Source organism: Paramormyrops kingsleyae, chromosome 18 (genome assembly GCF_048594095.1).
Source record: "Paramormyrops kingsleyae isolate MSU_618 chromosome 18, PKINGS_0.4, whole genome shotgun sequence".
NCBI classification, from domain to species: Eukaryota; Metazoa; Chordata; class Actinopteri; order Osteoglossiformes; family Mormyridae; genus Paramormyrops; species Paramormyrops kingsleyae.
The window spans coordinates 11,694,086-11,720,100 of record NC_132814.1 but is presented as its reverse complement, the minus strand read 5'-3'; the positions used below and the strand labels follow the sequence as shown (position 1 = coordinate 11,720,100).

The 26,015-nt window shown below is 50.1% G+C and overlaps 1 protein-coding gene across 1 annotated transcript; it reads right to left on the bottom strand.

The window, feature by feature from the left end:
- Window positions 1-1,285: 1,285 nt before the first annotated feature.
- On the bottom strand, window positions 1,286-26,015 carry nectin3b (nectin cell adhesion molecule 3b). The gene is made up of 6 exons (XM_023800455.2): window positions 25,885-26,015; window positions 7,657-8,004; window positions 6,318-6,617; window positions 5,370-5,487; window positions 4,270-4,421; window positions 1,286-2,537 (listed from the first exon to the last, which is right to left on the bottom strand). Exons 1-6 carry the CDS (start codon window positions 25,967-25,969, stop codon window positions 1,876-1,878), a joined length of 1,665 nt encoding a protein of 554 aa, XP_023656223.2. The 5' UTR covers window positions 25,970-26,015; the 3' UTR covers window positions 1,286-1,875.

Here is a 26,015-nt window from a genome sequence, read left to right as displayed (position 1 = left end):
CCATCAGTTACTGGCATTTATGCTTCAACTTTTTTTGCTTAAACTTTGTTAGAAATATTTCAAACTCATTTTGGATTTCTTAAAATTATATTTAAATGTTTGTCTTTTTCCACATTTCCATAATCTCAATAGACATACTATACGATGAATTCTGCATTTGGTAAGATGCACGTAATGTACACATGATGTACCTTTTCAAATAGCCTAAACTGTAGCCATTATTTCTAAACAAACTTGCCAGCATGAATGGACACAGTGACACCAAACCAGAGGAGCTGTGGTTATAAATCGGGACTGAAATGTGCTCAGACCAAATATTTAGTTCAGGGGTCTGAATACTTATGCAATGATCAACTCCGACTTCTTCCATTAAAGTTAGTCACTGTCAGCAAAGCATTTGGTAAATTTGGTAAAAAAATAAAAAAATAGTACAAAAAGTTTTAAAATGTTTGTATGAGATTCTGAGATTGAGAAAATGTGACACCAAATGCTTTGTCCAAGGCTCCCCTCATGACTGTATGGATTAAGCATGTGGGTTTATATTTTCTGACATTTTCATAAGATCTGAACTAGAACTGGGGGGGATGAAATCCTAACTCACTCAGGCAATGAGTTTAGCAGTAAACCTGTCCCAAGGATGATAAGCCATGGGAGGTGACACCCCCTCAGTCATCTGCCCCAGCCCTCCACCCCCCCACCCTAATGGTGCGTTCGATTATTTCTCTCCAAGTCGGAACTCGGATGAAAACGTCACGAAAAACGTCACTTCCTGTCGGAAACACGTCCCTTTTATGACGTTGAAGTCGGACAAGATTTTGGTGTCCGAGTTGCCCCAGTGACGTAATTTCAACATGGCGACTTGGTTTGTTTGTAGTTTGTTTACCGTTCGAAAAAAGAATATCGCTACGAATGTACTAAAATATTTTATAAAGCTTTTAATGTGGTTTGACTACTTCGTGTTTCTTGTTTGTCTCTCGGAAAAATCTCTATTTTTCCATTTTCTCCATTTGGAAAACTCCAAATCTGCTAAAATATAAAGCAACAACACACAGCAACGTGTTCATGGAGGCAGCCATGTTTGTTCCGAGATGTGGTAGCTCGAACGGGAGATTGTCGGACGTGATGTCACTCAACTCGGAATTTCCGAGTTCCGAGAGAAAAACGAACGCACCATTAGACCATGGTCACATGACAAGGCGGGGGGGGGGGGGGGTTGTTGCATAAATTGGGGGGTGAGACATAGAACCATACAGCTGATCTATTACACAGAGCTGCCGCACCCCCCCCCCCCCCCCCCCCAAAAAAAACCTAGCCTCCATCGGTGCGTTTTAATGTGATGCTTTCGCAAGAGGCATTTCCATGGTAACCACATTCCTGTCAACACAAGCAATTACATTTCGTATTATCTTGTGTTTTGACTAATTAGGCTTGGCAGTTAATCTAACGCTTAAAAATGTCTTGTCCAGTAAGACAAAGAAGGAAAATATTCTTAATGCATCACCAAATAAGTGTATTTATTTATTCTTTTAAAGAAAACCGACAGGACAGCACGCCTGACCAGGTGCCAAGGTGATGCTTGAGGTTCGGGGCACAGGGTCCCGCCGGTCCGTCCCACAGACTTTTGGCTAAAAACATGACGCCACATGGAAATAGTGCTCCAGAGTATCCCAGTGCATTTCCAGGCACACGCCTCCTCTATTAAAATTTTCTGAACCCCGTGATAAATTTATATATATAAAAAAAAGTAATGTTCCATGAGCAAGACAGAGGAAGCCTTTTTTTCCTTTGTAAATCTCCCATCTAAAGCTTCTCACACCGTCTTCAGTCTGATCTCCTCGTTAGTCCATCGTGGTGCCGGCACCTCCACCCCCCTGCTCAAACATACCACTCCCTACGGGAAATCACAGACCCATCCACGTGGGACACGTAGTCACCGTCCGGACTGTTGTCATAGCAGTCCTCCGGCAGGTAGGGGGCACTGTGCTTCATGGCAGAGATACGCGCACATGGCGGTGCTGGCCCCCTCAGGGGGGTGCCGTGGTGGTTGTGGTTGTGATTATGCCGTTCGGGGCAGCGGGCCGCCTCCCGCAGGGCACGGCTGCGTCCGTTGATGACCCCATCTCCCCACTCCTCCCTGTCCTTGTCGGATTGGAGGGTAGATGCCTTGGGGGCGTCGCGGCCCCCCTTCCCTGCATCCCCGCTGCCGTACACTTCCTGCAGCTCGTGCGGCTGCAGCATGTCGTCGTGCGGCTCCTTCTGCATGTCCGCCGGTCCCAGGTACTGCTTGGTGTAGTAGTCGCCCCGGAATGTGCGCTGCTGCCTTCGGTAGCAGGTCCCCCCCAATACCAGCAGCAGCACCAGGAAGAGGGCCCCGCCCACTGCCCCGCCCACGATGGCACCCAGACTGCCTTCAGGCAAGGAGGCCAACGTCGGAGAGGTGAACGGGGCGCGTCCCTTACTGAGGGGGGCGGTGGCCAGACCCCCGTCATTCAGGGCAGGAAGGGGGGTGGCGGGGAGGATGGTGGTAGGAGGAGGCTCTAATGGAGGAGAGGGAAAAGGGGGGGGAGGGGTGGAAAGAAGAGATGGACAGACAGAGAAAAGCAGAGTGTCAATGACATCTACAGTGTTATAAGGGGCGGATGTGAATGCACACAGACCACACAGACCACCCAACTGCACTCTGACGACCACCGATCCAGGATTTAAGTGCTAAGAGATTTAGGGACGTCTCTGCACATCCAAATAAATGTTTAAACTCTACACAGTAATATGACTGTCTGTCATCCGCTCAGACATCAGACACAGAAAAATCCAAGTTGGTTTTTGGGCTAATAGCACTTGAGACTAAGAACCTGAGATCGTCATGCCATTTTTACACACTGGTGGGGGAGGGTGGGGATTTAGCATCGCTCAGTCTAAGGGAGTCAAAGAAAGGCACTGTGAAGCATTCAAGCTAGCCCGAGACACAATGTTCCCACAAAAAAAAATAAAAAATCCTGCAACAACAATGTCTCGTCCACAGTCAAACCAGGAACTTTGTGTGTTGGGCTGCAGGACCACGAGGATGACTCAGGTGGAACACGGGAAGGAAGACAGGAAGCCATAATGGTCATGGTGGAGAAAAGCTACTGCAGTGAGATGAGGGGGAGGAGCTACTTTAACAGAGGGGGAGTGGTTTATTACTGAGGACGGGGCAGGGCAGCTCCTACCACCACAACACTGATCAGGGTGGCCGGTGATCAGTCCAAAAGAACGAGACTCACCACAAGTCTGAAGTCAACGTCCAAATTATCACGTTAACGTGAATAACCTCTGATGTCTAGTGTGCACGCAGAATCAATGTATAGCCTCCAATTAAGAACTGATAACGTGGACCGTACATGTTTACATCTGGGGGGGGGGGTGGTTTAATCTCGAGTGACAGGTTGCCTCATTCTCTTAACCCCACTAGCCGCAGGATGACCACACACCAAACAGCCTGCATACATAGTATTGAGTACGCATGTCTGTGTAAAGGTGGCAGCTGTGATTATCAGCAGACTAATGCATGTGGGTGGGGGTCAGGGTACACCCAACACCTCAGGTAACTCGCATACGGACTGCTAGCCTCTGGAACCAGTCCAGAGGTTTAGGGACACAGTTCAAGCAAGAACCATAGAATGTCTGGAGCAGAAACAAAGGAGTACCAATCACCATAGAGATACCACCGTTCACCTTATTCCACCTGGTGGCAAATGGCAGACCTGAGCACCAGGAATACACACAGGAAGTGGCACAAAGGCAGGAAGCACAACTCAGGTGGAAGGGGGGAGTTGGTCAATCAGTTTCGCAAAAGGTTCACCGTTATCCCATCAAGACAAAATGACCAACTTTCCAAAAGAGAACGTAGGACTGGTGGAAGTCTGATGAACTACTCAAAGATGCTCAATGTGTTTGAGTGATGCTGTGCCCCGTTTATATCCACAGTCCCATCAGTAGCTTTGAAATGCCTATGTACTCATATTTTCCTCTCTTTCTACAACAGCTCCCCCTACCTGCTGGAGGACTGATAAATCTAATGTATAAATATAGAAGATAAAAAAAGTTAATTATACGTCTCCAAGGAGATTTTCACTTTAACAATGCTTAAAATCCAGTATAAAATCCATAATGATTACTCTGCAAGCAGCAAGACCAACCCTAATTTTCACAGCGGTCTATGAAGAAAGTCATTTTTGATTTAAGAAAAGTGCCTCAAAAACAGAGAGGGAGGGGGAGGAGCCTCCTGACCTTGGACTCGGATCCGCGTGTCCCTGCTGCGCCTGCCGACGCCGTTTCCTGCCTCACACCTGTACACTCCCGAGTCATTGCTGCGCAGCGGGTGGCTGAAGACCAGGGTATTGTTGACCACATAGACATCCCCAGGAAGCTCCTCGTCCAGCCTGGGGAGGGGAGATGCGTGGAGGAGGCCAAGGACACAAACGTGTGAAGCTCAGGGAGCGGTGGGGTGGGGGGGAGGTGAAACAGGGAAAGCATGCCGGCACTGTGGAGAATCGGACAGCTCTTTCACACTCTCGCTCTTCTTGACAAGGTCAAGCTCATCTGGCCTGAATGACTTAAGTGCAGAACCAGAAGAGATTCCAGTGAATGATCTCAGACATGATCTCAACGGCTCTCAACTCCAATATTAACAAACAGGAGGATACAATATATGATAATGGTTCCCATGTAGAGAACATCTATGGACTGAGAACAATGAATCACAGACAGCAATATGAACAGGATGTGACCTGAAGAATGTCTGTAACAGGGTCACCTTCCATATAAAGATTATAGCACAAAGCCAACTGATACGAGTAAGCAGATATGAAAACCCTCAATGAAATGTATGGTCTAGGTCAGGGGTGGGCAGACTAATCCGCAACAGAACCAGTGTGCATGCAGGTTGTTGGGATGACTTTTAGGTCAGCTGTTGAAACCCAGGTGTGAGGACTCTTCAGTCAATCAATCCCCTAATTAGTAATCAAATTAGTGAGTTGCAGCGAAAACCCACATACCAAACGGTCCTTTCTGGATAAGACTGCCCTCCCCTGGTCTAGGTAATTTGTCGCTTGAATAGTTCAAGGTAAAGATGATGTGCCTGATTTGATCTTTAATAACAGTCCTTGCAGGGCCATACTTGTTAATATTAAATTGACCTGGTTCAAAGACAAAAAAAACACTAGATCCAGAACAATGTCTGCAATCAGTATCTGGCACATGTTAGGCATGATCTCAGACACAGCTGTGTAGTATGTATACGGCTGAAATGTATACCATGTGTATGACATACTCTGCTACAACCCTACAGAAGGTTCCAGTACAACACTGAAGGGAGCAAGTTGACCCACCTGGTCCACTTGTAGGAGTGGACTGTAGGGTTGGCGTTGGCCCGGCATTGGAGCTGGGCGTTCTCCTGCCCGATGAACCAGTCTCCATCATATCCCACTACCGTCACATCTGGGGCGACTATGAAGGAGCGGATGCAGGGTCAGACATGCAGTTCGACCCGCCGTGGGAAATGCACAGCATCACAACAATTTTAATGAACATCCAAGAAGCTTCTGGCTGTGTGAATGCATACTTTTCACCAGCAAGGCCAGGGGATATTTTGAGGTTTTGTAAGGATAAACAAGGAAGATGGGGTAGAAGGGATGGGAAGATGGGGTAGAAGGGATGGGAAGATGGGACACTGAAGTGATGAAGATGAAATTCTAGAAGAGAAAACCGGTAAATTCTCCTCAAACTCTGCCAGACAGCAAGTTCTATTTGACCCATATCTCCTCTGGGTTCTTGGAACAGCAGCTGCTATCAGCCAAGCCCGAAGTCCACACTCTTTACTTTCCCACCCTCCCGGGACCTCTATCCTTCCATTTGTCTGCATTCATCCCTCCATCTCTCTCATTCGTGTCTAGCAGTCGCTAAACCTGATCAATCTTTAATAGAAACGTGGGCGTCTGATGTGGGATATGAGCTGCGACGTCGACGAGCGGAGGAAACATGCATTAATAATTACAGCACTAAAAAGACCTGTAGAGGGAGAGCCGAAGTGGGGGGAGGAACCTATTTAAGGGGGCCCTTTGCCAGGACACCAACCTCCACTAACCCTTCAAACTGCAGCCACTGTTTTGGAGAGATATCAAACTGGCTGGCTGCCTGTTCTCTAGCTTTCACTAACACTCCCCTTCATGCGTCTGGTTCACTGGCAATCTAGATGATTGTCGCCAGTCCCGTCCAATGAGTCTCCCCTCATTCCCACTCACCCAATTGGATAGGAGAGAGAGGCCCCGCCCACTTACACTGCACGTTGATTTGGTACGGGATCCGGAACTCCGTCTGCAGCGCCGGGTGGCGCACCACGCACGTGAGGCTTTGCCCCTGGGCGTGCCGGGTCGGGTGCCAGGCGTAGCGAACCTGCGTGGTGGTGGTGCCGTTAGCCTCCGCCTGCAGGTGCACCTGCGAGCGGCCAAAAAGGTTTGACTCCCAGGAGACTTCGGCCTGGGGGAGGGCCCGCTCCGCCGTGCAGGTGGCCACCACCGTCTCGTTCCCACCGTCCAGCAAGGGGACGGAACCTGCTGACACATACACCTTCGGCTCGACTGGGAGGAGCAAGGCGGAGGGGTGGAGACAGAAAAGAGGACGAAGAAAAAAAGTGAAGAGGGAAGCAGAATAATTAAAGATGAAATAAATTCATCACTTATCTCTTATCATGTAATTTATGCATGCACTGTGGAACCTGAAGACTGCTGTCTCAGGTCCCAGGAGGGAACCCTTGAGGGTCTGAAACATCTTGTGGGAAAGACATGTCAGCTAAGCAACTTTAAAAAAGAAAAATCGATCCTAAGGGGGTACACCATCACCTCTCCATCAGGTACCCTCTGGACCGCAAACACCAAGAGCTACGTTCACCGGCTCCTATCCACTAAACCTTACCGGTGGGGGGGTGGGGCGAGGGGAGGGCACACAATGTTGGAATGATCACAGAGTAATCTGCGTCTTCTTAGAACTTTGGGTTTGGGAACCCCCAATGTCACCATGACAATGGGAAGGAGGTTCCACTCAAATCATAGCACATCACAACGTGTCTCTACTTCCTGGATACAACACAGGCATGGGTACTACCCCCCCCAAGTGGGCACCTCCCAGTCAAATGAAAGTCAAAGTACAAGGAAAGGCATGCATGCTTCTCTCAGACCAGTAACAACAAACACAGACCAGAGCTTATATGCATCCATTCTCAACTCAGAGGATAACATGCCTTTGGGTTGCGGTACGCAAACTCGGCTCGAAAAGACCGAGGTGCATTAGCTGGAAAGGCGGCTCTGGATAACTTTGCGTGTGTGTGTGTGCGCGTGTGTGTGTGTCAAACAAGCTTGGGAATCATTAATCACCCCACTAATGAGCACAACTCTCCCCAAGCTGAGGAAAATGAAAAACATCTATTAGGAGGGCATGTATGCAGGAAAAATGTGTGTTTTCCTGGTTAAAATAAAGTGACTGGAGTATTTGGGGCCGGAGTTTTGTTTTTTAACAGATGAAAATGAAAAATGAAAACTACAATTCCCAGAATTCCAAGGCACAAGGTCACCGACAGAATAAGACACCCTTGCATAAAGGTGCAGGGCACACACAGCTTACCCATGATGCCGATGTGTGTCGAGGCCTGGGTGTTACCCAGGGGGAATGTGGCCACCTTGCAGGTGTAGGTGCCAACGTCAGCGAAGCCCACGTCCGCCAGCATGATGGTGGCATCGTGAGATGACGGTGAGTGGAAGGCCAGGCGCTTGGCGTAACTGGGGGCGACGGAGGTGCCAAATTGCGGATTGAAGACTGCCAGCGTGATGGAGCCCGAGGGCAGCCGGCGCTCCCACGAGCTCTGGGTGAGGCTGAGGTTGGAGCTGACCTCCACCCGGCAGCCCAGGGTCACGTTCTTCCCCAGCACGGCACTGACTCTCTCTGGGACACGCACCCGGTTGGCCCACGCCGCTGTGGAGAGATGGGGCCAGTTAGGGAAGGTGCCACCTCATCAGAAACAGGCGTGATAACAAGGGATAACCTGTTAATTACTGTTAGTGCTAGAATATGTGTTTATAGTGGGGGGGGGGGATAGAAGAGGTGCCTGTCATGATTTAAATCAACTTCATGCATACATTATGGCCCCCAGGCTGTGGAGGGGAGGGTTTACAGTCATGTTCATTTGTCTGATTTCTTTTGAAAATTCAGATACACGGAATAAGAAAATGGATGGATGGATATAATTTAGGCTTTTAAAGTTTTTTTGATTCGCTTTGATTTTTACGAAAATAATTTCTCTCATGATTGTACATCACTGCATTCTTGATGACTCTCCAAAAGTTACCAAGTCCCCCCCCCCGCCCACCCAGATTCTGCCTGCCCCAAACAAAGCGTGGTCAAAGGAAACGTTCCCGTGGTCACCGTTACTACCATCTCCCCAGATCTGAATTATTCCTGAATATTCCCACCCCTCCACCAACCAGGTAACCCCCCCTCCCCCTAGGCATAGTATGGTACTTCCTAGAAACACCTGCAGACCGCACAATAAGCATAGCGCCTCCTACAGGCCAACCACTGACAACGGTACTAGACTTACAGGCCCCAAGCACCAAGAGCGTTCCTGCAGCCCCCCCCCACCTCGCCAAGAGCAGCTTACAGGGGTTCGGGAGCCAGCTGGCATACGCTCCAGCAGCTCGACGTCACTATTATTTTTACACTTGGCAGGATGAGTCTTCCAAATCCCAGCCAGAAGAGCTTCCTGCACAATTAAAATTTCATAATTGAAAATGCCCATTACAGGGCAAGAGCATTGGCAGTGAATTACAGGGAGTTTCCTGGAAATAATGAGCGCGCCATGGGGACTACTTTCAAAAGTAGCCCCAGAGGACGAGTAGGCCAGCGGATAAATAAAAGCCTGAATTGAAGGGGGAAAAAACCCTTCAGAGGGGAGGACCTTGGAAAGGGAGCAGCAGAACGAGCCTCTATGAAAGCTGCACAGGGCAGGACGTCGTCTGTCTGGGGTCACCAGCACCAGATCAGAGCAGATACGCTGATAGCGGGTCAGGGGTCAAAGGGCATCTGCACAGATAAATGTGACAGTCCTGCACATAAACAAACTAGGAGTGGGGGTCTTGGAACTGGGTGGTGCATACACCCTCCAATATTTAATTCAGGTTCATTCATCTTCCCCAATAAACAGACCTTTGTTTTTAAATTATGAAGTTGCACCCCCACCCAAAACACCAAGCTCTCCTACGCTGTTGCCCACAAGCCATCTACTATAAGTTTAAGTATTTTTAAAGAGTAAATGACTGTCAACAATGGACTGTGAGGATTCTGAGGAGGAGAAGGGCGATTTTAGGATTTTATTAAAGTGCGGGTCACAAGAGGGGCCAACCTTATAATATGGATTTGAATCTATGAGTGACAGAACAGGGCACTCGGGGGACCAATCAGCTTTCAGCTAGGGGCAGTGACCCTGGGGTCACTCCACTATGCATAAGACATTTTACTCAGGGTACTATGACATGGTGCGGGGGAGGGGATGGGTTGGGGCCACTATAAGGTCAGGGCCGTGCGTTTTAACAAGCACTGACAATTTCTAAGTGCCCCCCCTCCCCACTACCTCCTCCCCCAAGGCCCAACATGGCCAACACAGACAGCCCAACACTCAGCAAAAATCTGAACAGGCTGCAGAACTTCACTCTGCAGTGAAGAGTGCTACTCCACGCGGTCGAAGCGCCACTCCATGCAAGAGGAGGGAAGGCAAGGCCAGGCTCTGGAATCAAAACGAGATAACGGAAGCAATTAGGAGGCTCTTCGATCCGCACGTGAGCCCGGTAGTCAAACAGCCCCCTTCCTACAGAGGGCCAGGGAGGATGCGTTAACTACAGGAACGGAACGTTCAAGGAAGGAGACGAGAATGACAGATTCATGGGTTGGGCCAAACCAGCCTAAAGGACAAACCAAACACTGCATCTTCTAAATGGACACAACCCACCACAGTTTTGGCTCGTATTCAACACATCAGCATCCAACTGGATCGCTTTGGGGCCACATCTCCCTGATTTTCATCTTCCACGCTCAAAGCCAGCACTTCAAACACATCATTCCCAGTCTCTCGAGTGGCCGATGATGACCCAACTCCATTATCTCCACCCACCAGGGAACTGAGAGTGAGGAGCTTAGATGAGAATTTTAAACAGGCCAAAAAGCCAGGCCCTGGAGATGGGGGGGTGGTGGGCTGGGGGGGGGGTGAGCTAAACCCTATAGCCAATTACAATTACAATAGCCACTTAAACCAGGCTGTGACACAATGTTGCTCCCTCCCTACTTCCTGTTCTTGTTCTGCCTCATCCCACTTCCTGTCTGAGTCCCCCCCCCACCTTCCTGGTCCCAGCATGGTGGGCAAGCATCACTGCGATTAACCCCTTTCCTTGTGTGGCGCCCATCAGCACGATAGCAGAGGTTAAGGGACAGAGTTTGAGCAGAGCCGAAACGGAAGGGGTTTGCTGAAGCTCCACTTGAACCAACGTCCTGCTGACCTCAAATGCTAAACTGGTAAGTCACAGCGCGAGCGATACTCAGTTACCAGGCATTACACATGAAGGGCAGAGTACTGAGGGCGCCGTTAAACTGCGGGACACAAAGTGCTGAGGAGGGAAGCCAACGTTTATAGGTCAGCCTGAGGGATCGATCCCATGCAGGCACAAAATCAGCCTCTTAACTTGAATTACAGGAGCTTTTTTTCTTTTTTTAAATGGCTGAACCGAGCGTGAAGATTGCAGTCATTTCCTGTGTGTGTGGTCTGCTATTCGGAGGCACGCGACCAGCATGGCGTGAATCCCACTTTAGCCCTGGTGCCCAGATGGAGAACTGCCTTGTTCCACAGCCCCACCGCCCTGTGGTCAGATCTGCCATGACCCTGCAATCCCAGTCCAAGCGCTGGGCACGTGGCAGAGCCCAAAAGAACCAGAGATACAATGGACCCAATGAACAGTCACTTCTCTCACACACACACACACACACACACACACACACACCACACACACACACACACACACACCATAATGACACTGACATGACAGTGGTGTCACCCAAACACAGGCTGAGGGACCTTACGAGTCCTGCCTATGTAAACCTTGCCGATTCACCCCCCCAAACTAATAGTTAATTGCATCAAGCTGCCACACACACACACACACACACACACACACACACACACACACACACACAAGACGTCATCATAAATCAGAACCCTCCGCGTTGCTTGGCAGCCGAGCCCAAACATTCCAACTGGTTGGTCGCCGTGCCAACAAAACCCACTCCCATTGCCTTCCGTCCCCTGCAGCCCTGTCTGGCTCCAGAAACCGGATCGCAGCCCGTTTTACAACCTTAAGCAAAAGGCCACCAGCACACCCACTGACTGCAAGACATAAAACCGGCACACGGCCTGACGCGAGTCGGCACCTTTGCCACAGTCCTGCAAAAACAAAGCCAACGAAGAGGGGGGAACAAAAGAGAAGGGCCGTGGCAGTCATGATCACCACAGTCTGCATGTTAAAGCAAAAACACCAGGGTCCAAAACCCCCCCACCATGGTCAGCTGAACTGAAGCTATACTGACGGAATGCATGGAAGGCCTAGAATAAACCAGACCCCCTCCCTAAAATTAAACTAGGTTGTGAACTCAAGGAGTGGGAGGGGGGCATTTCATTCATATCTATGGAGGGAGGGGTCTGTTCCCAGAATGCACCAAATTTATTCCATCTGCAATGAGCTGCAATTTGCTGCTATCACCTCTGTCTCACATGCATCCATCCATCCATCCATCCATCCATCCTCCTACCTCTAATCTTGGTCAGTTTCATGGGGACTCAGTCCTTATCCATTTTTATCTAAATCTACTAGCATGTTTAGGAAAACATTGGGGCCCAGGTAAGACCCAGGGCTCCATGATGGCTGTGCTGTAGGTCAACAAGGTCCAAACCCCCCTCCCCCAAAATCAGATTAATATGCAGAACACCCCTCCCCCCAGAAGCAGCAGAAAGGAGGAACCCCCCCCCCCCCCATCATTCCCTGGGTCCCACCATAGGCTTACAGACCAGCCATGATTTCGTCCCCCACTGGCCTGTCGTGAAGAGCTCAGAAGAAGCTCCGTGACAGATGATACAGTGCTAGCTTGAGTGTAACTAAAAGATGACATAAGACCTCTTAAAGTGCAATTCAGTAGTTTGTTTCCTCACGCATAGACCATTTGTAGGCGGATTCGGCCCAGAACCAAGCCCGTCCCGGGAATCTGAACACCTTGTAATGGCAGAGAGCCGAAGCAGCATAAGGTGTAGAAATCAGACGCCCTGGGCAGCACTGGTGTGGAGAGGAGCTCCGCGCGGAGGTGCCGAAAATGACGGCGGACACCGAAGGTGACAGACCGCCAAGTGGACAGAAGGGGGCTGAGCCAGTTGCAGCTTTAAAAACCTCCTTTCCTGAGCCAGCACCTTTGCTGATTCTGCTTGTCATGTTAACTCAACAGTCTAAATTTTAATGGTATCAGAGGTAACCTAGAAAACACACACACACACACACACACACACACACACACACACACACGTTCATTCCGATGGGCATCACCCTAATCCTAACGATGACAACCTTAACCCTACCCGGCCCTAACCTTTACCATAGTTAACCAATCAAAATGCAAGACTTTTGGTATTCATAGTTTGAGTGCAGTCACAGATTTTTTATAAAATTGAGGTTATCCTTGCAGGGACCGAAAATATGTCCCCACAAGGTCAAAGTAACAGGTTTGTATCACATTGTAGAGAAATCTGGTCCCCACAATGTATTAATCTCCCTCTCACACACACACACACACACACACACACACACACACACACACACACACACACACAGGCAATTAGCAGGAGGCATCCAAGCAAGTCAGAGGAGATAAGGGTGGGGAGAGAGAGACAGAGTGGAAAGAAAGCAGTGGAGGAAAAAAAAAAAAAAAAAAAAAAAAAAAAAAAAAAAATTGTGAGGTAAGAGACCCCCCCCCCCCGGCTGAATAGTTTCTCCAACGCATCAGCCCAGAAGATATCCATGAAAACGGTCACAGCACCGCTTTCCCACCAAAGGCATAGAGACGTGGGGGGGGGGGTTGCCCTGGGGACAGGCGGGACCACAGGGACGGTCACACACACATGTATCCCCTTACCTGGACTGTCGCCACTCAGCATGCGCGCCCTGCAGCAGAAAAACCACGACTTTCTCGCGGGAAAATCCCAACCCCCTCCCCCGCTCCCCCTTCAGAGTGCTGCAATTCATTTTTTCATTTCCATGTCTGACATACGCACACACACACACACACACACACACACACACACACACACACACGTGCCAGAATCCTTAACTGGTTCCAGACAGGACGTACGAGCGATGAAAACAATCCCCCCCCAAAAGAACGCCATACCACTGGAATTCTGAAATCGGGGTGGGATACAATATGGGCAGCAGAACAGAGGATGTCACAGGAAACGGGACCAGACACCCCCGGGAACAGCAGAGAACGGGAGAAGCGGAACCAGAAAACACCGGGATGCGGATGCAGATGGAACCCGGATACGGAATTCTGGTGGCACTGCAATAGCGGGACCCAATGGGACCCCGAGAAGCCAAACGCAGCCAGAGTGGACGTGTTCCCAACAGAGAAACAGGGAGTATGATACAATCCCACCATGCATTTCTGCCAAAATGCCTAGCACAGAAAGTAAAGGCGTTCTTTTGGAGGGGGGGGATATGTATGGATGGGGGCCACACCCAGGACGTCAGAACAGTCTGCCCGCTGTTCAGGTTCCCATTTCACGGTTCACATTTCCTCCCTGATCGTCATCACTTCCTTCAGGCTGACTGCCAGCTTTTCTCTATCCTGTGTAAAATAGCCCCCCTCCCCCCCCAAAAAAAAAAAAAAAAAAAGCACTTACACTATCATGGTCCTCGGTACTCGTACTACACAGTGAGAGCCCGCCTACCCAAGACCAGGACGTCAGAGCACAGTGTCCAATGCGTCACGTCATCCTCACCCCCCTGGGGAAAGGAATAGAGGCAGGCCACCCCCGTACAAGACAAGGTCACCACGGTGATAAAAGCAGCTTATTAAGCACAGTCCTGTGATGTCGTCGATGGAGGAGCCTGGCACGGGGGTGTGGGGGTGGGTTTAATGAAAGGGACGAGGTGTTGAACGGGGCCCCAAAACAAGCTGTCGCTGCAGATTTCTTGGACCTACCTCCACGCTGCGATTCCTAATCGTGCCCGGGAAGCGACTTGCTGGCCAACCGACGTCAAAGCAGGACGCGAGAGGGAGAGGAAGCGGGCGAGCGCGTGCGGCACCTCCGACAGGCCGCTTGGCCTCTGTCTGCCTGAATTTTAGAAGCCATCAGACATGCCCACTTCGTCCATTTACCCAATGGATGCTTAATAAAATCAAGACAAAGTAAATTATTAGGGAACAATCATCTATCTACTAACCATTTATCCTGCTCACAGTTATAGAGGGACCTGGTGTGTACCACAGGCAGCACAGGGCACCAAGCTGGGGTACTTACTGGATGGGATGCCAGTCCATGGCATATCACATGGCGAGCGTGTGCAAGCACAACACCCTTAACCCCTACCCAGCCCTCACCTTAACCTTAGGTAACCCAAAGTACAAGACATTTGGTATTTTAACTTTTTTTGACTGCATTCACAGATTTTTTAGAAAACTGAGGTTATCCAAACAAGACTTGAAAATGTTCCCAAAAGTAAGGAGGTTTCAGGTTTAACCACGCTTTGGGAACATTTTGGTCCCCAAATGTGATCTATGCACGCGCACACACACACACACACACACACACACAGAGAGCTTATGGAAGAGCATTGTGAGAGTTCCTTCCGCAAGGTTGTTTTGTTATTGGGTAGAATATGCATGCATAGGAGGGTGGTGTACGGCTTAGTGGGTGAAGATGCTGCACCAGTGATCAGAAGGCCATTGGTTCAAATCCCATTCTCAGCAGACTGATGTCACCGTCAGACCCTTTAACCCCCAATTGCTCCAGTGACTGTCTTACTCTGCTTTCTGAACTGTACGTGGCTTGGGATAAAATAAACGTAAAAGGGGAACTTACAGATAACAATTAGCCTAGCATGTCGAGAGGGAAATCGGAAAGACAGAGCGAAGGGGTAAATGGCACACAGGTCGAACAGAGGTGGGATTCAAACCCGCAACCCCACAGAAATGAAGCAATAGTGCATCGCATTGAGCTGCCACTATTGGGGAACAGATATTAGTAATTGTATACAGGCCAGTGCACAAAAAAATAGCGCACGCCAAACACTCATTTTCGCAGAGAATAATACTATCCCGTCAGCCCTTTGGCTATTCCCCGCCCCCCCCCCCATCATTGCAAGACATGAGAAAAGCATGGATCGAAAATGCGTCGCTCGGGGTCGGCTGTGGCGGCGGGGGTGGGGGTGGGGGCGGGGCCTCTCAGAGGGCGGTCGCGGTCAAGCTTGCAGGCCTTGCGGCGCGTTTCCGGGCGTCGTCGCCGTCGGTGACCGCCGGCCTTCAAAGCGGACAGACAATGCAGGCCTGTTGCAGCGACCACATCTGAAGGGGGGGCCGCCAAGGGATGGCGGTTATTGGGGGGGGCAGAGAGAGGGCAGGCATGCGGGCCACAAGAATGGGAAGGGGGGGCAGGGGGGTGGACAGGACGTATCCCCACACAGACTCCCCAGAGACCAGCAGAGCGGTGGTGGGGGGGGGCAGTGAGTTTCAGGGAAGCTCCGACATACACATATGCTGAAGGAGGGGGGGCTGCAGATGGAGGCAGTCAAGACCCAGTGTCCCCTCGTGGTACTTGGTCCTAGCCAGGATTCTTACATGCTGTTCAGCTTACGTTGGTTGGGGGGGGCATAAAGGATGGAAAATGAGTGAGAGACGTCAAACACCCCCCCCCCCCCCCAAGGACAGGAGTGAAATAGGTGAAGGCAGTTTCAGGGTGTGCAGAGGTCAACCAAGGATAAACGGGACCGTTTCAATGAACCGGCTCCAAAAAAAAAGAAAAAAATAACCCGAATGGGACAGGAAGAGGAAGGACATGCTTACGCACGGGGAGAGAGCCGTCCTTCCCGGGAAAATGCTGACAGTGGGTGTGTGGTCACTGTGTCGGGCGGAGCACGGTGCAGGTACCGGGGCTGTCCGCATACGCGAGTCCCCAGGAACACTGGCATGAGAGCGTGCATCTTTACTGCATACATTTCATATTACATTTATTTATTACACACATTCCCCCCCCGAGTGACATACATTTCTGAGAGAGGAGGGTCAGCCAGTCACTAGAAAACAGCTCAGTGGCATATCAAGGAACTCGCTATGCAAACCCCGGGATTTGAACCAACAACCCTCTGACCACAAGCACACTGTCGTAACCCGCTGAGCGACACATTACCCCAATCTGTAAAATTGGACAATGACAGAAGTGTGTGTCTGTGTGGTGGGGGGGGTGGTTAAGGTTGTCATGTTGGGATTAGAGTTTTCCCCATAGGAATTAATGGAGCATCCCCACAAAGATAAAATTACAAACCTATGTGTGTGTCAGATAGACAATACAGTGTGGGGACCAAAAATAAACCGTTATTTTGACGTTGTCTTGATGTTTTGATTTTGATGCGTCTCCAGGCTTGATCGGTGACCCAAGCTTTACACTCCCTGTGGACCTGCAGGCCCCAGCCCTCCCCCTGGGGTCACATGATACTGCACCACAGAAACCATCAGGAAACTGAGACACTGAAACTGGGGGGGGGGGCGGGGAGGCAGTTTCGAGGGAATCTCACCCTCAGTCACTGAGGGACACAACTCCCTTTAAGTTCCTGCTCCCCATTCCATTCTCAGCACTGCACTCTCCTCTTAAAGGCAGGGAGTCATTCTTTGGCAACCAGAATCTCTGGAGGTCAAGAAAATTATTAAAAGAAAAAGGACATAGCTTTACATTAATTTGGCTCAGGCTGCTGTGAGAGACTCCCGGACAATGAGCTCACTATTCTAACAAAAAGGCCCCACCCTCCACTCCAAGCAGGTCCAGCCTGCCAGCCTGTGAGACCCTCCCTCACAGCTCGGGCAATCTGCTGCGTTACTCTCCAAAGTCGCAGTTCCTGCCGCAGTAAGGCTGGGTGGAGGGGGGGGGGCAAATTCCCCCATGCCACTGGTAAAGGAGGGCCTTTATATTGCCCGGTCCGTTCGGAAATGTGGGAACATGCAGAGAGGGAAGGGCGGGGGAGACGGAGTGGGGAACACGAAGAGGGGTCGCGACACGGGCGAGTCACGGCACGCGGGGAGAGGGAGGGAAAGTAGGTCAGCCCCACCTCCGTTATGAATCCTTCTGGCTTATGAGAGGGGAGTGTGAACAGAAGCACAAGGACGCGAGGTGTGTGCATGTGTGTGTGCGCATGTGTGTGTGCATGTGTGCGTGTGCATGTGTGCGTGCAAGTTACCCTGAAACTGGCTTCCAGTCACACTCCCCACCGTTACTTCTGCAGGACCACAGCATGGCAAACCCTGCCCCCCACCCCCCTCAGAGAGGCCTAAATGACTCCAGTTCAGTTACCACATTATCTTAGGACGGAGTCCCCCCCCCCCAGAAACACCCTGACCAAACACCCTGACCAAAGCCACAGAGTTTCCTATTACGACGCAGCCTGATCAGACTCCGCCCTCTACATGCCAACAAGCTACTGCCAGTCCAAAAGGCACCATTACCCCCACCATACACCCCCCCCCCCGGATGATGAGTCCCATTGACAAGCCTCATTAAAAACTTCCAGGGGAACAAACAAGCACAAAGCAAGGTAGATTGTTGGTGAAGGGGGGCACGGACAAGCAAACATTGTGTATACTACCCCAACCCCACCCAACCCTCTGCAACAAAGGGGGGGGGGATACCACCTTAAAATACAGCTGTAACATGGGAAAATTAAAATATAAATGGCTAGCAGCCATTAGGTGTTAGGAATAGGTCATCAGCGGATGAGTGAAGGTGTGTAGGACACCCTGGGGGGGAAGCCCCCAGGCCCCCAGCTTTGGTTAAAAGCCCCCCCCCCCCAGCAATCAGCGCTGGGAGCTTCATTCTGATAAAAGCTCAGAGGGCTCTGGCCCCTAGATTGCCTGTGAAGATCATGTGGTCCCTTGGGAAAGACGACAATGGTAACTATCAATGAAAGACAACTGAGCCCACTGACCTGGGCTCCCCACCCACCCCCAAGAAGCAAACTACCTGCGAGAGCCCCAGCCAGCCAATGAAAGCGGCAGCTCAGAGCGGGTCATCTTAATCTGCCCAATCACACGGCAGCGATAAGGTACAGGCTAATAGGACGAACCCCCCCCCCCCGGGACCGAGCACGGCGTGAATAATACATCAGACTGCATCTCTGGGCCATTTAGGGGACGCGGAGGCGGCCAGCGAGCACCGGTTCACTGTGGGCCAAGTGCCGGCTTGCATACGCACAGTTAATCCTGGACACAATCTCCCAAGCAGGGGGAAGCCCATCACCATGCAACACAGGACTGCCCTGCGTCAGTGCTGATCTTTAAGGAACAAACATGGATGTGTGGATGGAACATCACAACCCAAACCCCTACCCGGCCCTAACCTTAACCATAAGTAACCAAACGAAATACAAGACTTTATGCATTTTTAGTTTTTTGATTGTATTTACAAATCTTTGTGGGGACCTGAAAAAAAATGGTCCCCACAATGTAATATGACAGTCAGACAGACATCTGACCACTGGAAGCTACCAGAACAGCTGGGTTAGGAAGCAGCCGTAACCAGACCAGGTCCAACCATAACGTTCAGACAGGATCATGCTGGCAGCCCCCCCCGCCCCCCCAACATGGTACAGTTCCACAACCCAGCTGCACAAGCTGTCTCACAATGAAGGTACGAGAATGGAAGTCTATTTTTCAGAAGCACATTTTCATTTTTTCAGCTCAATGGTCCATTAGTTCAAGATTACATCTTATCCTGGGGGGAAGAGGGGGGGGGACTTCAAGAGCCAAAACAGCAGCAGGATAGTGTGTGTGTGTGTGTGTGTGTGTGTGTGTGTGGACGCACAGGGTGAGAGAGATTAAGAGGTTAAGAAGATGATCAGCCCTCACACTCCCATACAAACTGACAAAAAAAAAACAAAAAAACACAAACATACACTAACAACACAGCCAGTCTCCAATTTCCACACACACCATTCACCAGGCACTTTAGGAACATTACCCACAATGCACTTCACAGCCTACCACCAGCATCCTGCATCTAGCATTTGGGTGACACAACATGTACAGTCTGTGATGAGTGGTGACATATGTACATGCATGTCCAGGGCACCCACAAAATGTGTGGCTTCCTCTCCCAAAGAGCCCCCACCCCAGCCCTGTCAGTCAGAGACACACCCAGAAGAAGGCCTACAAGCAGAGCCTGCGGAGTTAGCAAGACCAGAATCACGCCCCGGGTGGGCAACAAAAAGGCACGAGACCCCAGCCAGTTTCACCAGCACATTCTTAATGCAGCTGCCGCGTCTCTATGCCTCTTTCTCGCGTGCTTACGCCGTACAACACAAAGGAACAAGAAAACAAAAGGGTTATATGAGGGGAAAGAGAAGAAAGTAAACAAAACTGACCAGCTGGGGGGGGGGGGGGTTACTCCACCTGCATTGATCAATTATCAGAAGAGTCCACTCCACTCCATCAGCTCTGTTCCTTATTCCATATACTCAGGGGTCTTGGGCACCCCAACGGAAATTTAGGTCTTTGCTCAGTTGCTTTCAGTCCATCTCTCATCCAACCGAGGGGAATGGGAGGGGAAGTCACAGGATATTCCTTTGGGGTACTAAGGGGGCACCCCCACGATGATGGATTTACAGACATGCAGTCCCCTCCCCCAACATGCACAGACTGTCTAAATTTCTTGACAGGTGGTGACCTCGACAGCTACCCCCCTCTGCCCACTCCACATGCTCTACATCACCTAAAACCTCACTGCTCTAATCCCCCCCAGATTCATCTCATGTTCCTTAAGAAGAGTACCACCCCCCCCCATTGACACAAATTACTAATTGGAGATCCGATGCGTCAAGCTGTAACCAAATCAAACCAAGAAGATATTTACTGTCCATTAATTGCCTTAATCACCTCTGCACTGACGGGGCCCATTGAAACAGGAGCCTGGGTCCAGTAACAGGAGAACCGGCGCCATAACGGCAACGGGTAGCGTTTCCTCACGCCTGCCGGGTCAAACAGGACACTCACTTCACCCTCCAGCTTTTCCCGCATAAATCCGCTTATCTGGCAAGGTTTAAGACCAGCCCCGCGCTCTACCTGGGACAAGAGCGGGGGGGGGGGGGGCACCGTGATTAACACATGGGTGACTGCCATCGAACAGCAGGATGCATTTTAATAAGAGGGTGTAGGTCACACTTTGCCCTGTTAACAGCTCAAAGTATGTATACAAACACACATGCTCTCTCTCTCTCTCACACACAGCGAGACAGACAGAGAGAGAGAGAGAGAGCACGAGATAGGGACACAGAGAGAGAGCGAGAGAGAGAGCGCGCTGTGCAATGATTTACAAGGAAAGCAAGACTGGGGGGGGCAGAGGGAGTATGAAGCGAGGGCGCCGCCCTCCTGGCCGACCACAGGATTAAGAGTCAGGCCATGATCAGGTAGAACAGGACCCACGAGGCCTGATGCGAGAGCAGCTGCCACACTGGCCATCGAGCTCAGGACAGGGTGGGAGCAAAGTCCCCGTGGCAAATCCCACAGGGGCTGGCCGGCATCTCAATCCCTCGGAACAAGCAGCCGGTTTTCCCAGCATGCCCGTCACCTCCAGGACAAAAATCTCAAAGCCCAGCAGTTAAGGCCTTTGTTGGTAAACCCAAAATGTCACCGCGACACTGAAAACACCACAACAAACAGGCATTAGAAACAAACTCCTTATCGCCCTTTGCCACACGCCACAGAGGAGAGTGGAAAATTTTTCAATATTGATAAAATTACATAGAGGGTCTTTACAAAGGAACAGCACATGCTCACAGAAGAGATGGAATAATTAGGGTTGTTTGTCTGAGAATTAAGCTGTCGTCTTAAAAAAAAAAAAAAAGTAAAATTAAATAATAGGATTAATGGCGAAACATTTCATGTTGGGGGGGGGGGGGGGGGCGGATTGGAAGTCCAAAGGATCTCAAAGACAAAATCAGGGTCTGTTGAATATCAATGCAAACCCCCTTGCCAGCCATTTACAAACGGAATGTTTCCAGAGTTCAGATTACCTCCTCCATGTTCTTATCCTTTAACTACCTGACTCTCACCAGAGCACCAGGCACCCGAACAAAGCGGAGAGATTTACACCAACTCGGTGGGGCTGCCAAGCAGCGTACGCATGCGGAACGCAAACATGCGCGCAGTGGACGACCTGCGACTTAGTAACACACAGGAGCCACAAGCCCTTACCCAGAACGTTCCAGAGGGTTCTGGAAGACGTCCCTCTCGATGAACCGACACCAGCCTCTCTACTTTGATGTTGAAAGGCAAATGTGACGCTACTCGGTAGGGGAGACTGGTGGCATGGGTATTCCTGCCGACGATTCCAGAGGTTTGGAACTACATCGGAAGGGGGGGGGGGGGTGGTCAGGGCAGGAGGGTGCAACATCAAAAGGAGAGCCTCACATGCTCTCAGTGGGGCTCAGTAATCCCCCAGCCCTGCTGCGCTTCAGTATGACAGGCAAAATTAACCCCCCCCCCCCACCCACTTCCCTAAGCGGACTGTCATCCCCCCTCCCAATGAGAACAGGCCATCAGAACCCCTTCACTTCCGTTAAAGCACTAAAAGCTCCATATTAAAATAATAATAATAATAATAAAGAAGCCAGTAAGGGCAGCAGCACTGACGACGTTCCAGCAACAGGCCCGGATTGAGTTAGCCTCACATTAGTTTACTAATGTCTCAGAGCCCATGTGACACAGGTTTCCATTGACTGAGGGGAGAGGAGCGAGAGAGAGAAAATGGAAGAGGGAAGTGAATGAAGGCAGAGGAACGAGAAAGGCGAGAACGCAGAGGCACAAGTACGATAAGGGAGAGTGGGAAAAGGAGACCATTCAGAGGCAGACTGGAGAAAAGGATAGGGTACAGTAACAGGGGATGGGAAGGGATGGGAAAAGATGTCAAAGACGACAGGGTGGAAAAACATCTCAGTAACAGGAAACTGGTCACAAGGAGATGTGTGGGTAACAGACATTTAATGGGCAGATGTGTATATGAAGCAATGCACAAGTGAGTAGGGTTAGAAGGTTCCTGGAGGAATTGGGGTTAAGGGCTTAAAGGGTGACATCACCCTGCCAGCCACACCATTTGACCCTTCTGACCAGAGACAGTTCTAACCCCCAGAGCCCCACATCATTCCATTTCAAAAGGGGAGCATTGGCCTCCAGTCCAAAAGGGGGCGCCATCTCCAGATTCAAATAAATCACATGGCATTTTACAAGCACAATTCGGATGTTCTCTTTTACTGGGCCGGATGACAGCCAGTCAGCATGTCAACATTTTCCTCATAAACAAAGACACTTTTGATCTGTATTTTGTGTTAATTTGTGTTTAGTGGTAGGACATGACAAATAAATACTCGAATCTTGAATGACTGAATTAATAGCAGTAAAATGTCAGCCATTTGTGGATCGGGGCCCATCTTGAAAGCCCACTGTGATCACCAGAAATCACTCATCCGTCTCTGGAGAACTGGCACACGTTCTGGGCCAACACCGATCAGCCATGCAGTTAAAACGGCCACCCCTGGATCTCCTGTGCTCTCCAGTCATCTGGTGCACAAACTGGAAAAGCAACATTTCACAGGGTGGCAACAAGCTGCTTTTTCGCCAAATCCTCACAGCCGCTGCTGCCAGTCAGAGTGCAGTTTACAACCTCCTCTGAACTACCTGGGGGGGAGGGGACACACACACACAGTAAAAGGTCATATTCCTATGGGGCACGTCTGTGTGTGGAGGGACATCCCCCACCCCCACCTTGGCTCAAGCATCATCTGTCACAGTGCCGGCTGGTCAACATCTTAGCCAGAACCTTCTACATGCCAAAGTACTAGGGCAGCTGCTTGATATAATCAGTTACTTAACCAGGTTTGGAACCAGGACTACCCCCCCCCCCCCCACCACCGAACCCATATTCAGTTTTAAGAGCGTGTCAACAACCCAGTACATTTTGCTACTTCCGCTTTAAATACTCCTTTCCAACAAATACTAAGGGAGAGTATGGAAGTCACTGCTGCCAGTGGCAGATGCAAGACAAAAGTTAAAAAAATAATAAAATAAATTAAACACGAAGTGAGGACCTTTCGTTAGAACAAAACTCAGCATATTTCTGCCAACTTTCCCCACACGATCTGACGTGTGGATCATAGACGATTCCATTCCTTACCTGTCACCATGCTGAGATTAATAAACTCCGGGACGATTTTTTTTTTTTGTGTGTGTGTGTCTTATAAAGCACTATTTTCGGGGGGAAGAAATGACAGCGCTAAGCGCGCGGTGTTCCAGCAGCCGGATTGTAAAAGCGCTTGGCGCATATGATAAGGACGACAGACCGGGGAAAGAAAAAATAAAAATCAGGAGCTCCGTGTTCAGATATCGCTTTAGATTGTTGCCATGCAAGACTTTATCCTGACCGATGACTAACGTCAATTTGCTTGGCAGGGCAGCATCGGGACAAGGGGTGGGGGCCGTTTCTCGCATTAATCGCCATGCATAAGTAGGTATGCGCCTCGGGAATAGGTGAAACACAAGGTCGGATGGATCGTCAGCGGGTGCTTCCATATCTGCTGCGAAACTCCTGAAGAGGTGTCATGCCGGACCTGGGTTATACTTCAACGGCAAGGACATCGCGTAACCACGGGACTAAGATGAGAAATGAGGAAGGGAGACATAACGGGAATCCCATTACCAGGGGAGAAAAAAAAACAAACAAAAAAAAACATCGGCACTCCCCTGTCGAAGGCAACTGTTTCAACAAGGATTCAGTAGCCTATGTTTCAGCACCATCAAACGACAATGACGGGCACGACAGGTGCCTCAGTGCCCCCTTGCTGCCCCATCCCCGGGTCTCCTCCTACACGGCGTTTAAAGATCCTCAACACAAAGTCTCCGAGGAATTAATTATCTATCATGCATCGCTGGAAACATTTTTAATTTGCCCAAATACTGCTGCCGTGGCGTTTAGGGGAAATCAGGACGCCTGAGACAAGGAGACAGGTCTACGCAAAACTATATATGGAACATATGACTGCATAATTCCTAATCTAGTAAGATTACATAATACACATTAAACACAGTGCCACGCATCTTAAAACACTCAAGGACTGGGTTAGAGGACATCTTGAAAAAATCTTCAAGGTTAGCGAGCCAACCCCCCCCCAAAAAAAGTCCACCAAGAAACAGATCGGTCAGATCTCGCAAACCCCAAATCCCCTCCAAACAAGCGAGACAAATCAAGATCAAAATACTGGAAACCTATGTCTTCGCATTCTTTTTCGGGAATATAAACTTGTCGTCTGTTACTCTGCCAGACTCTCAAGCGCTCAGATATCAGGGACGGAAGGTAAAATTACAGGGCTTGTCGCTCCCATGCACAGCTGTCACAGGGACCGCCGCAGGACGGCTCCCCTCTTCCCGACGCACAAGTAATTGATTCTAATTTAGGCTATCAAAGTCCCATAATTGAAAAGTTATTTTAATGGCCCACATCAGAAACAAAATCAGCCGTTAATGGAACAAGGGAATGCAAAGATAATGAACCGCTAATTAGGCGGCATTAAAGGCGAGAGATTATAAATGAAAACTGGCAAATCAAGACTGAAAATAAGAGCCATTCTCAAAACTGATGATCACTTATCGCCTCAAACATAAAATTTCAATTAGCTACACAGTTTAATAACTCCTTACCCCCAGTCATTGTCCAATCAAGTGAACTACTATTCAAACTAGTCTGGTTCTACCTAACGTGGTTCCCCGAAATAACGGAACCGGTTAGTAATCGATCTTTCCAACTAACGTTAATTGCTTAATTGGTAACCTTGAGCACACGTGTCGCACATGACCAGGGCGAGACAATATAGGTGACAATCATAGGTGACATAGCCGGCCGCCTAGGGCGCCAACTTCTTAGGGAACGCCGACTTGCCAGCCAATTTCCCTATACCTGGGACGGAGGGCGCCCATGCTTGTTTAGGGCGCCTCATCGGCTAGGACCGTTACTGCATATAAACAGCGTGGCGTTCAGCGCTGTCCCGGTCCGCCTCCTCAGTCCTTGGGGCTTTTAAAGATCAGCCCGCCGCTGGCACCGCTGAAATGCCAGGCTCCTTCTGTAGTGTCCTCCAGATGCCTTCTGTGTAAAGAAGGTTACCATGGCTGCCGCAGGTCGCCCCACAAGCGGGATGAGATCGTCACACAATTTAAGGCGCGTCACGGCACGAGCCCACTGCAATGTCCGTCAATCACTGCCTAAAGCAACTACTCCAAAATCCGCTTAAAACGCATGATTAAAGTGGTTTTGTTACAACTTTTAATCGCTAGTTCTGAGTTTGCCCGAAACTTTTCACTGCTTTGCATCGGGACATCCCCCCCGGTCGGAGCCTTGAGCTGCGCATCAGACCTCACGCCCCCTGAACACGCAGACATCCCCAACAGCGCCTGCGATCGCGGCATCTCGCTCACGCTCCTCAGCCGTTAACTCCCGATTCTCCGCAAGACTGCGGGACGGCCTACCTGTTAGCATACAGATGAGGAGAAGAAACGTGAGCTTCAGCGGCAGACTAATCCCGGAGCGACAAAAACACCTTCCCACCGCCATGACTTCCCGGCGCAAACTCACCACCGCACTCTCTCCAAACTCCAGA